The 13084-nt window shown below is 39.3% G+C and overlaps 1 protein-coding gene across 14 annotated transcripts in view; it reads right to left on the bottom strand.

Moving 5' to 3' along the window:
• UNC13B (unc-13 homolog B) overlaps positions 1-13084 on the bottom strand; it is a 256653-nt gene that overhangs the window by 11944 nt on the left and 231625 nt on the right. For all 14 annotated transcript variants that reach the window (XM_072413562.1, XM_072413563.1, XM_072413565.1 and 11 more), the window contains 6 exons: positions 7134-7277; positions 6075-6152; positions 5518-5595; positions 2678-2766; positions 508-660; positions 289-412 (listed from right to left, as the gene is read on the bottom strand). In XM_072413562.1, the coding sequence (XP_072269663.1) occupies positions 289-412; positions 508-660; positions 2678-2766; positions 5518-5595; positions 6075-6152; positions 7134-7277 (666 nt within the window). The remainder of the gene's footprint in view (positions 1-288; positions 413-507; positions 661-2677; positions 2767-5517; positions 5596-6074; positions 6153-7133; positions 7278-13084) is intronic.

The following is a 13084-nucleotide window of genomic DNA, read 5'->3' as shown; positions in this document are numbered from 1 at the left end:
ACAGGTATGTGTCCATGTGATGCAGCCGTGTGTTAAGGGTGGCACCGTGCCAACCAAATACCCATCTCTACCATCTCAGAGCCCCAGCTGCAGTTACTTCCTGACTCAGCATCCCTGGTGATGTGCAGAATTGCTCAGAGGCCGGAGAAACCAGTCTCGGGAGAATTTAGATTACATAAGACCCCAGCTGTGACTGCATAAGGATCCTGTGCTGTCGGTGAGTAAACAGCTGGGGGCACAGCAAACTTCGGCAGCATGCCAACCCTGGCCTGGGGAGCTGATACTTACGGACTGGTCTGTGAGAGGTGGCAGGACAATCATCTTCTCCATCGTGTTCATTACAACCCGCCACAGCTCTTTTAGCACACGCTTTAGAACCGTCTTCTCGCATACTGTGGCGAACAGCGTCAGACTGTGGATAAAGAAAGCACCATGAAGGGTATTTTGTAAGCTCAGAAAGAAAAAAATGTGAAAAGCTAGAAAATGTAGAAAATTCACGGTACTCACTTGCCATCCAAGAAGTCCATCAGTGGGCGCAGGACATTGTCAGCATCCTGTGCCACCGTGTTCCTGGCATTAGCTGGTACATTGCCGGTGCCCTTTACATGTCCCAGGATCTCAGACATCTGCTTAATACATTCGTCTATTCTGAACTGGAAGCTGAAGATACAACACACACCAGGCATGTCATACATTTATACATTACATAATATACAACAACAATTATTGCACTTGGTCCAAGTTTAGGAACTAGTTATACACTTCAGTCTGGGTCACCTTTAAAAGACAATTTATGCTTTATCCTGACTCATGATATACCCATACAAACAATATACACCTCAGCCCTGGGCCAAGTGACACCTATATAGGAATTTTACACTACAACCTGAGTCAGGTGACACCTAAACACATATACACTCCTGCTCAGGTCAAGGGAAACCTTTACAGACCATATACCTACCGTATGAGTCCTGCAATAGTCCCGGACTATTCATGGTGCACCTTCTGAAAACTTTTTTTTACATAACAAGGTGATTATTTGGCTACATGACTGTTAGTCTGTTACATAACATCAAACCAACCATGAAAACAGGCCTTCAGAAAAGGAAAGGGCCTGCAGTCAGTCTAGTGATTGATTCCCTCTGACATGAGCTGGATGTGCTTGTGCGGTCTGTCACTCCACATACCAGATGAACGTTTGATGGTCATAGTGAACTCCAGTCTATATACCTGCATGGAGGGTGTATGTGTCTCCATATAGGCACACACGATAGAATCTTTTTAAATATAGAAGATGGACTTAATAAACCAACAAATTCTACCTCCCATTTATTGTTTGTTTGTCTTAATGCAAATGTCTTCCTGAATCATATCAATGGAAAGCCTGAGCCTCTTTAAAGACAACACGATAAAGATATGGAATTTTTAAGTAAGGTAGGAAGCACAAGACCCAGTCACCCGCCAACACACAATATGGCGACAGCAGTGTCAACGGCATAAACTTTTGTGAACACAGACGACCCTCACTACTTTGAAATAAATTGTCCCCCCAAAATACCAAACTCCCATGAATGCTTCCTCAATACTGAAAGCCCATATGTGTTATTTTTCTGTGCTGGTGGAGTAACTCTGATTCAGCACTGACAAGGTAACTATAGTTAAAAGTGTACATATTCATTTGACTCCCTCCATACTAGTAGTGACTCCTCGGCTCAGGTCCCCCTCTATTCTAGCAGTGGCTCCTCGGCTCAGGCCCCCCTCTATTCTAGCAGTGACTCCTCGGCTCAGATCCCCCTCTTTTCTAGTAGTGGCCCCTCAGCTCAGGCCCCCCTCTGTTCAAGCAGTGACTCCTCGGCTCAGGTCCCCTCTATTCCAGCAGTGACTGCTCGGCTCAGGTCCCCCTCTATTCTAGCAGTGAATCCTCGGCTCAGTCCCCCCCTTTATTCTAGCAGTGGCTCTTCAGCTCAGGTCCCCCTCTATTCTAGCAGTGGCTCCTCGGCGCAGGTCCCCCTCTATTCTAGCAGACTCCACGGGGCAGGTCCCCCTCTATTCTAGCAGTGACTGCTCGACTCAGGTCCCCCTCTATTCTAGCAGTGAATCCTCGGCTCAGGCCCCCCCTTTATTCTAGCAGTGGCTCTTCAGCTCAGGTCCCCCTTTATTCTAGCAGTGGCTCTTCAGCTCAGGTCCCCCTCTATTCTAGCAGACTCCTCGGCGCAGGTCCCCCTCTATTCTAGCAGACTCCTCGGGGCAGGTCCCCCTCTATTCTAGCAGTGACTGCTTGGCTCAGGCCCCTCTATTCTAGCAGTGACTCCTCTGTTCACGTCCCCCTCTATTCTAGCAGTGACGCCTCGGCTCTGGTACCCCTCTATTCTAGCAGTGACGCCTCGGCTCAGGTCCCCTCTATTCTAGCAGTGACTCCTCTGTTCACGTCCCCCTCTGTTCTAGCAGTGACTCCTCGGCTCAGGTTCCCCTGCTTCTCCTTCCCACAATGATATTTAAATATCCCAGCTGTAACTCCACAGCTAATCTCCCCCAGCTCCTTGGTTCCAGCAATGATTTCTAGTTTAGGATTACACTACTCCCCTTCCAAGCAGTGACTAAACGAGCATACAGCTTTCATCTTATTCTACTTCCTCCCCACTTTCCTCCTCCAATAACCCAACCCCTGTCCACTCACCTGTTTCCAAACACAGCACTCAGCTCATCCAAGACATTGTTCAGCTTCACCTGGAGCTCTTTCAGTGTGTCGCTGGCCTCAGGATCCAACTAGAATAGAAGAAAAAGAATGAAAACCTAATTATTAGTGAATGTGATTTCACCTCGTGGGTTGTTCTGCCTGTCACCATATCACCAATGGCAGGGAATGTCCACGGCCTCACTAAAAATAAAATGACTGTTGCAAGGAAATGCAGACACTTTCAGTGGCCGGGAGGCAGCAGCAGCAGCAACAGAAGATGCTTTAATTTATTTTAGTTCAGTAGCACTTATGGGTCCCCAGCCTGTGACTGGACAGTCAAAATATTTTTACAAATAAAAGTTTTCAGGTCCTGATCATTAATTTGTTCATCTTTTGTAATGGTAATGCAGTTAAATACAAACAATCTGACTGACTGCTTAGGGCAACAGGGACAGTTGCCACTTCTAATGCTATGATAAGAAAAACTTTAGGGTAAGAGCGTAAAGGGCAATGTTTCCAGGATTCACACAGAGTTAAACTCTATTTCGAGCTGTATCTTTGATTAGCTCCATTGGGCACATTTGCAGTGTTGGCCCTGATTGTGCGCATGACCCCGTCTCTCCGCCACAGCCAGACACAACTGCTTTAGTGTTGGATTTAACAAGCTAGTTAAAGCAGCATAGAAGATCCCGACAAAATGCCCGAGTCTGGCTCCCTGCTGGAGACATTCTAATGGCTATATTCACACCTGGGAGGAAGAGTTCAGGGCAGGTAAAAAACACAAAATTCTAGACTGAGCATTGAAGGGCCACAGAGCAGCCAGCTGGGGGCGACAAAGGCTAGTAAATATAGCTTTGAGGATGACAAAAAAAAAAAAATTGAATTGAGAATCATTCTTCAGAAGACAAGCAAAAGGTGTGCTAGCCACTAATATTATTATTGGACAGGCTTATTAAAAATGAATAACCCATTACAATGTAGCTCAAATCTGATTGGCTGCTTTGGCATACTGAAACTGCAAATCTTTACACTGGCTTTTATTAAACTTCAATCAAACTCAAGCTCATGGGCTTTGCCTTTAAATCCCTCCACAGCTCTTGTCTCCCTGATATTTCTGACCCGATACACAAATACCCCCCCTTCCCCCTAGCCGCTCTCTTTGCTCCTCCAATGGCCTACTACTGACTTCTTAACTCATAACCTCTTCCCATGCACAGCTTCAAGGCTTCTTCAGGGCTGCCCCAAATTCTTTAGAACTCACTTCCTCGTCCTATTTGGCTTGCTCTTACTTTCTGAACATTTAAAAAGCCCTTAAAAACCCATCTTTTCAAATTTTCCTTCCAGTCTTCCTCAGTCTCTTAACCCCTCACAAATTCCATATCCCCCCTCCTATTGTGTACTACTCTCCCCCACCTCCTAGATTGTAAGCTCTTCAGGGCAGGGTCCTCTCCTCCTCCTGTGTCATTGTCTATATCTGTCTGTCATCTGCAATCCCTATTTAATGTACAGCGCTGCATAATATGGTTGTTCCTTATAAATACAGATTATTAATATTATAGAGAATAATCTATTAAAGTGCAATTATACTGAGAAAAGAAAAGGAAAAGAAGGGTTTTTTGTGGCAAATAAAAGTATTGTATTAGATGATAATTCTCATATAACAATACATAACAATTTTCATCTGGTAAACCACAAGAGAAGACTTGAAGCAATGAATGTGATCTGAGTTTGCAAACATTTACATGTTTACATGTTACATTCATTGCTTGTGTAACATATCGCTGATGTACTGCTACCCCTGAGGAAGCCTATAGGGCGAAATGCGTTGGAAATACCGGTCAACACAAAGAATACCTACCTGCTTGTCCTTTATATGGTTGTATAAGTGAATATGATGTTAGATGAGTACTGTATAGTGCTTTCTAGGGCCTAAACTGTAATCAATGTTTCATGTAAACCTCATGTCTTCTATTGTGGTTTGCCAGATGATTGTTATGTATTGTACATGAGATTTATCATCTAATACAATACTTTTATTTGCCACAAAAACCCTTCTTTTCCTTTCTTTTCTTGGTATAACTGCACTATATTAGATTATTCTGTATATTATTAATAATCTGTTTTTTTAAAGGACAACCATAATATGCAGCACTGTACATTAAATAGGGATTGCAGATGACAGACAGATTATTTCAAATCTCCATCAACATTGAGTCTCCTATTTTATTTACTATTATAGTGCAATCTTGATTTTAGATTTTGAGTTCATGATTCTTGTGCATCTGAAATCCGAAAATGAAAATGAATGAGTATGAAAAAAAATACCAGTCCAATTATTATTCACCGGACGCCCCTTTTATGAATACAATTCTCGCCCCTTCTTTTTCTCTCCTCCAGTATTTCCCCCAAAACTTTGCTCTTTCTCTCTCTGGTCCCCCACTCCACACATTCTGCTACAATCCTTCAACTTTATTCACAAACCCAGCTGTCTCTCACTTTTCAGAGGGCCATTTTCCTGTGCTATGACCTCTGAAGATCACAACCATTCAAGGTATGAAAATCCCCACCTCCAAAGAACACTATCCTAGGTATGACAGTGCTCAACCCAGAAAGTTTTTTAAGCCGGGTGGGAAGAAATTGTAGATGGGTGGCAGCCCCTGTATTGTGACCAAACTCTTTAGTAACCACCCAAAAACAGCCGGGTGGGTGCTGAAAAGTGCCGGGTGGTGCACCCAGCTAAAAGGGCCTGGGGAGAACCCTGTATGATAACCCCCACCTCCTTAAAATTGACCCCACACCTTACTAGGTATGATAACCTCTACAGCCTAACTTTCACATACCTCCTTTCCACCCATGGCTTCAAACATCTTCTCCAGTTGGACCCGCAGCTGTTGGACATTGTTCATCAATATGCAAGGCTGTAAAAAGGGAGAGATTGTCATTAGGATTGTTGGTGTAATAATATAATAAGCGAGTGATCAGCTAGGCTCTGTTGCATGTATTAGTGCTCAGACAGGTGATATTTTTAAAGGAAAACTGTCATAAAGATGCATTCTTGATAACTGTTATTTTCCTATAAAATCACTTACCTAGAGCATGCATATTCAGTGTACTAATTCTATAGAATGACTTTAGCTTAGCGTGTAAAGTTAGGTGGTTAACAAGGCAGTAGCTGCCAGACATAAGATCTCTTAACCTTTAACACAGGCTGAATTGTAAGAAATAAAGTCAAATGCATTAGCAAAATAAAAGAAAAAGATGAGCCTGAAGATCCACAATAAATAACTAAATGTTTAGACATGTGACCATGTTCAATAGAAACTGGTCAAGTATTATACAGTATGAAACGTTTAAAACATGTACTACAATAATACCAATAGTAGGTGCTCTTACTTACCAGCTTCTCCTTAAAGCAATATGATTGGAAGGACTTGGAGAGGATTTCAGAATACTGCAGCAAGACTTTACTTATGGTCTGGCAAAAAAAAAGAGAAAATCCTGTTATTACTGAACTGTATGCAATGTAACCAGGGGGTGGCATCTGCTTCTCAGCTCCATTATGATAGGATTATAGCAGCAAAACAGCAGAGGCAGCCTGGCCATAGTACAGAAACAGAATATCTAATTCTTGGAACTGGTGTGTTTATATGTTTGTGTATGGATTTGCTCTATTCAGTTAGCTTTTGCCCTATTATTATTATATTATTAATCAGTATTTATAAAGGTCCTCTCCTCCACTGTCACTGTCTGTATTCGTCATTTGCAACCCTTATTTAATGTGTTCTGCATATTATGTTGGCGCTATACAAATACTGTTTATTATTATTAATAATAATGATAATAATAATAATAGCGCCAACATATAATGCAGCACTGTACATTAAATTGGGGTTGCAAATGACAGACAGATACAGATAGTGAAACAGGAGAAGGAGATGACACTGCCCTGAAGAGTTTACAATCTGAGCCAAAAGCTGAATAGTATGAATGTTAAAAAGAGGATAAAAAAAGAATGTATTTATTCTCAAATCATTAAAGCTACTTTAACTACAGCTCATAAAAATACATGTGTCGTTATAGCCAGAGCTCCAGGCATATTCCTATGTCCTGGGCAGTGAAGGGACACAAGCAAGAAGCCTCTGAATAGTGGTGTCACCTGCAGGCTATATCACATGGGGGTTGTATGAAGCACAACACCTATAATTGTAAATAATATCATATTCACATGATATGAATTTTACATGCATATTTAGCCTTGGATATAAATATAGATTTAACCTTATGGATACTTATGGATATAGGTATATTTACAGTGAACCTCATAGTTTATTACAGACCAAAGTTAGATGATATGAGGACCATATATCTGCTGCAAAGGTAATAATTATTTCTCAGTGTTTCTTCAAATCTGAATGTATTTCTGGGTTTAGATATTTCATCCAAAATACCAACATACCTTGGCAAACCTGCGCATGTAGTGGGCCACAATGACCGGGTCTGGGCACTCCAGTTTCTTAATGATTTCAAAGCTCTGGTTGAGTTGGGTGAAGACGTCCACCACCGAGCAGGAGAAGAGGGCGTGCTCTGAGGTTTGCTGGAACTGCAGAGAGAACACAGGAGATATAAATGGTAATGGAATGAAATATATAAATCATCAGAAACTTTTTGCTGGTCTCTATCAGGGGTTATAAATACTCAGTTTGTTAAATAGACACCCTAACTGCACTTTATCAATGTTTCTTGAAATTTTCAACATGGGGGAAACTTTTGAAATAACTTTTAGGACTTCAAGGACCCCCTGCTATAGCTACTATATCCACAGCTGACAGTATATTATTGTGGTGGTCAGTGGAAGGAATTCCTTTTTCATTGCTGGTCATTGTGAGGAACGTCACATCATTTCTGAAGGATCCATTCTTCTGCCAGGTCATTTACCAGCCCAAAAGATAATTATTAGTGGTGAGATTCAGATTTATTCTGAATATAAATGCGAACTTCCAAAATTCAGTCACAGAAACTAAGTTCTAATTACCGCCATGGTTGTTGGATTTAGAACCAACTACCCATTATGAAAATCTGACAGCTGTCAAACAATAACAAAGCTTTACAATAAGCCATTGAGATGCAGACAGTGCCATGTCTGTTCTGGACATTAGGTGACAAAGCCTTGACATGCACAGTTTTGTTGCCTTTGGTTGCTGTTGCTTTACAGAGTTGTCAAAAGATTTACTGTTAACTAATTATCAAAATGTACTCTATGTGGGTATTTATAAATAATTCCCCTGTCAATTCGCTCATAACTTTCATTTATACATATAGCATTTCTTATTGTGACAGCTATGCATTTTGATAAGTGGCCACTAGGTGGCAGAATGAGTAATTGTTTTAATGCACCTGCGTCCTTTTGACAGTTTCCAGCCGACATAGTGAGAGGCTGCTCATTGGCCGACAGCTTCAACCCCACAAATTGGAGATGTTTCCCATCATGTGGCCATATGAGCAATAGAACAGGCATCACATGCAAGATAATGACTTTAATAAGTAACCAAATATACTTTCTGCATTCAGAAGCCACTGCAGCCTATGGATGGAAATGTGATCTTCTTTAATACTGTAATTGTCTGATACAACAATAGCATTAAAAAAACAAAGCAGGGATATAATAAATGTTGTATCAAATCAACTCTTAATAAATGTACAAATTGGAGTGGTTTTCCATTATGTGGTCATATCAGCTGTAGAACAGTGATCACATGCAAAATAACAATCAGAAAACCAAATATAGTTTCAGGTTTTAGAAGCCACTGCAGCCTATGGATGGCAAAATGATCTTTGTTAATACTGTAATTGCCTGATACAATAATATTATCAAAAAGCAGAGCACAGAATAATTAAAATATTGTATTAAATCAAAACCTTGTAAGCTTTAAAAAGGAATCACATGCAAGCTAATGACTTTAAAAAGTAACAAAATATAGTTTCACTTTTCACAAGCTACTGCCGCCTGTGGATGGCAAGATTTCTCTTTAATACTGTAACTGCCTGATACAATATTATCATTAAAAAAAACAAAGCAAGAATTTATCAAAATATTGTATCAACTGAAAACCTCGTAAGCCTCAAAAAGGGATCACATGCAAGCTAATGACTTTGTTGGGAAACCAAATATAATTTCAGCTTTCAAAAAACACTGAAACCTGAAAATGGGATCCTCTTTAATACTGTAACTCTCTGATTCAATAATAGCATTAAAAAAGAACAGCAGGGATTAAAATATTGTATCAAAACCTTACAAGCCTCAAAAAATGATGGCATGCAAGCTAATGACTTATTAAGAAACCAAATATAGTTTCAGCTTTCAGAAGCCAATGCAGCTTCTTCAGAAGCCTCTTTAATGCTGTATTTGCCAGACACAATGATCTGATTAAAAAAAAAACAGGCAAGGATTTATATATATATATAATTTAAGTATATAACCACATTTGTTATAGTCAGTTGATCAAAGTATCCTGATACTGCTAAGCTAGGCCTAGGTATCTAGACTTGTCGGGTATGGAAGGTTACACATAATCATACACATGTGCAGCCCAACATTTGCAGCCTTGATGCTATTTATCTAACATATTGGTGATTGCACTTTACTGTTCCAATCTCCCAATGCCCACAGCGATAGATAGCAGAACTGGGGAAATCATGGATTACCATTGATCTGATCACCCCAGAGGATAAATCATGATTGTGGATTGAAATCTCTGCCCATAAATGTGATTGAGAATACATGTAAAAAGGGGAAATTACCTGAATAATGACCTTCCAATAAAACCTGATAATTCTTGATGTGCTCGCTGAGAAAGGAGCATGCTTGAGCTGTAATCATCAGATTCCCCAATTCCTCCATATGTAACCACCGCACGAGATAGAAGCGAGATTTTCAGAAATTATTCAGCAATTCTGTTTCTTAATTCTCAGTTAATTAAATCCCTGCTGAGCGCCGTTCATTTTCACTCTCTGCCAGGAATTCGCCTGTTTAATATGCTGCCATCATTACAGACTTTTACCAACAATTTGCATGCAGTAAATGTATTTAATGGGCAAAATATTAAAACCTCCCAAATATTCTGCATTTTCACTTTCCTGAGGGCCTAATGACACGGCTGTCTTGGAATTATAGTGCTGTAGGGGGCGCTAGTGTGCAATTTCTAAGCAGAATTAAAGACATTTGGAGGGATTTTCATTTAGTGAAGTCATGCAAAACTATTTTTAAATTTCATAAAAAAATAACAAAAGCTGATTAATAGGTTAGAATAGGGATTACTAAAGCTAAGATTCTCCAATAAAATTCAAACTAAATATCAGATGCCAGCCCCAGATTAAGAAGCAGAAGAAGGGGCTTTATGGCAAATAAAAATAAGTTTTTATTTGTGAAAGTAACATTTATACTATTGCTAGACATCAGATAGATCAAGTAAATAGCACAGAATTTAGGACAGTTGGCTGTTTAACCCGACGCGTTTCGCCTTGTGGCTTCTTCAGGTTTTTTTTTTCATCCTATTTATGGATGATGGGCAGATAAAAATCCTAATCGAGAGATATTGTGGTGTAGTAGTGACAGTTGTTTTGAGCTCTGTGTTAGGATCAAAGATAAGTAAGGGTAGCAATAGTATTTGTTTTACACTATAACTGGCATAAATGGCCTGGTGCAACTTGGTGACCCTTGGAAAGGTAAATGCCTATTGTTTCCAGAGGATAATAGGTTTTTTTTCCATCCTTTGGAAACAATAAGCATTTACCCCCCAAGGGTCCTCGACTAGGATGTTTATCTCTCCATCATCCATAAATAAGAATTTCTAAAAAACCCAAAAGAAGCCACAAGGCGAAACGCGTCAGGTAAAAAAGACAACAGTCTTACATTCTACGCTATTTACTTGAGCTATGTGAGGTCTAGCAATAGTATAAATGTTGCTTTCAGAAGTAAAAACCTATTTGTATTTGCTTCTATCCCCTACATGTTGAAAAGCTGATTAATACTTTCATATTATTCCTTGCAGTTTTATAATCAAACTCTACAGTGCAATCAGGTACACAAAGGGCTTAATTTAAGGAGCCGAGAACGTTGGCTTTGGAAAGTGAATGAGGCGAAGGTAATTGCCAATTATCTGCAAGGAAAATGAAAAGAAAAAATGGTTTGCATATGATTGGTTGGCTGAAGTCAGCACAACTTGACCTTGTTTAATGAATTAAGCAAATATTAATTACCTATGAAAAAAGGGGTGGCGTTGTTCTGACTTTAGCCATCCAATCATGTGCAAGCAAAACGACTTTTTTTTTCTTAGCACATAATTGGGGTATTCTTTGCAAAATAAAGTTTCAACTTACATCATACACTTCAATTTACATTAGAAGTCAAAGCCACTGCATTGTGTGGATAGCAATGTGATCATCTTTAATACTGTAATTACCTGACACAATAATATGATTACAAAAAAAAAAAAAAGAAAAGAAGGGATTTATTAAAATGTTGTACCAAATGATAAGCCTTAAAAAGAAATATCTGACTGGGCCTTAGCCTCCAACTTATCCAAACTCTGCAAAACTACTATAGGTGAGGTGTAATCGAATGATTCCATTTGCAGGCTTTATGTTGGGGACAATGGGCTTGATTTATTAAAGCTCTCCAAGGCTGGAAAGGATACACTTTCCAGCCTTGGAGATGATGCTGGGTGATCCAGTAAACCTGGAATGGATTTATTCAAAATCATTTGCTAGCAAATGTTTTGAATCCTGGAAAAGATCCATTCCAGGTTTGCTGGATCACCCAGGTTCACTGATTAAAGTGTGTCCTCTGCAGCCTTGGGGAGTTTTAAAAAAACAGGCCCAATGAGAGACGAGGTATTGGCTCCTAGTTCTGTGGCTCCAAATTCACTGATGCCCGCTTTATTCTGGACCAATCACAGACTGCCATGTAATCAGCGACTGGCCAGTGATTGGCCAATGAGAGAAGAAGGAGTAGAAACAACTGCAGAGTGCCAGCAAGTGGAAGAGGGACCGGGACATACCAGGAACTGTTTTATTTTGTTATACAGTACTTATATAGCGCCAACATATTACGCAGCGATGTACAAAGTCCATAGTCATGTCACTAACTATACCAATGAAAATGTATGTAAATTCAAACAAATAATATTATTGTTAGTAAACAGGTTTTATATAGCGACAACATATTACGCAGCGCTGTACATTAAATGGATGGAAGGTGTTCTACAGTCCTAATACACTTCCAGTCCTAAGGTGATGACGAATGAATGCAACAGCCATATCCTGGGGTTGGTTAGATGTACCAGATTATGTGTTTTTCCTGGGTTTAGATATACTTTAGATTTATGTACTAGTTAATATGCTGTGCAGGATATTGTAGCACTTTATTCTTCCAATTTCCCAATGCACCATGGAGCACCATTGTACTTATTTTTGTTTTATTTTATTTCAGTGTCTGATCTCCTTCCCCCTCCTTTACTTTAAAGTAAATCAATAAATAATATGACTTTCACACTGCAGTGTCAGACTCAAAGCAGCAACTTGCTTTGAGCTTTTTCTTTCCTGTGAAAATTAAGTTAAAAAACAAAATTCCGGGTATCATTTTTTAATTTGAGGAAACAAGAGCTGAATTTCTCTTTGCTTTACAAGGACTGACTGATCTTTATAAATAGCATCCAGCTCAAAAGACAAAAGTGGGCTTTTGTGGTTGTTTTTATAGAAAATAAACAATTTTCAACATTGCAATGGTTTGAGTTGTCACTTGCATGACTTGGTATACAGGGTGAGAAAGTGTGGAGGTCGAAACCAAAATATATAAATAAATAAATGATGGCAATCAAAGTATTTTTATCTTAAATATTTTGTGTAGTTTTGTATGAATTTCATCATAAGATTTAAGAATTGTTAGAAACTTATTTTTGGAAAATTAATTGTTCTTTTTTAACCCCCAGTTACCCTTATTATTGTCCCAATTTACCTTTAGTTACAACTTGACCTTGTTTAATGGATTAAGCAAATATTAATTACCTTTGAAAAAAGGGGTGGCGTTGTTCTCACTTTAGCCATCCAATCATGTGCAAACAAAATGACTTTTTTTTCTTAGCACATAATTGGGGTATTCTTTGTAAAATAAAGTTTCAACCTACATACTCCAATTTACATTAGACGTCAACCCCACTGCATCGTGTGGATAGCAATGTGATCATCTTTAATACTGTAATTACCTGACACAATATAATGATTACAACAAAAAAAAAAAAAAAAGAAGAAGAAGAAGAGAAGGGATTTATTAAAATGTTGTACCAAATGATAAGCCTTAAAAAGAAATATCTGACTGGGCCTTAGTCTCCAACTTATCCAAACTCTGCAAAA

Source organism: Pyxicephalus adspersus, chromosome 6, assembly GCF_032062135.1.
Source record: "Pyxicephalus adspersus chromosome 6, UCB_Pads_2.0, whole genome shotgun sequence".
NCBI classification, from domain to species: Eukaryota; Metazoa; Chordata; class Amphibia; order Anura; family Pyxicephalidae; genus Pyxicephalus; species Pyxicephalus adspersus.
Note: the sequence above shows the minus strand (reverse complement) of the source record. Positions and strands in the feature narration are given on the sequence as shown.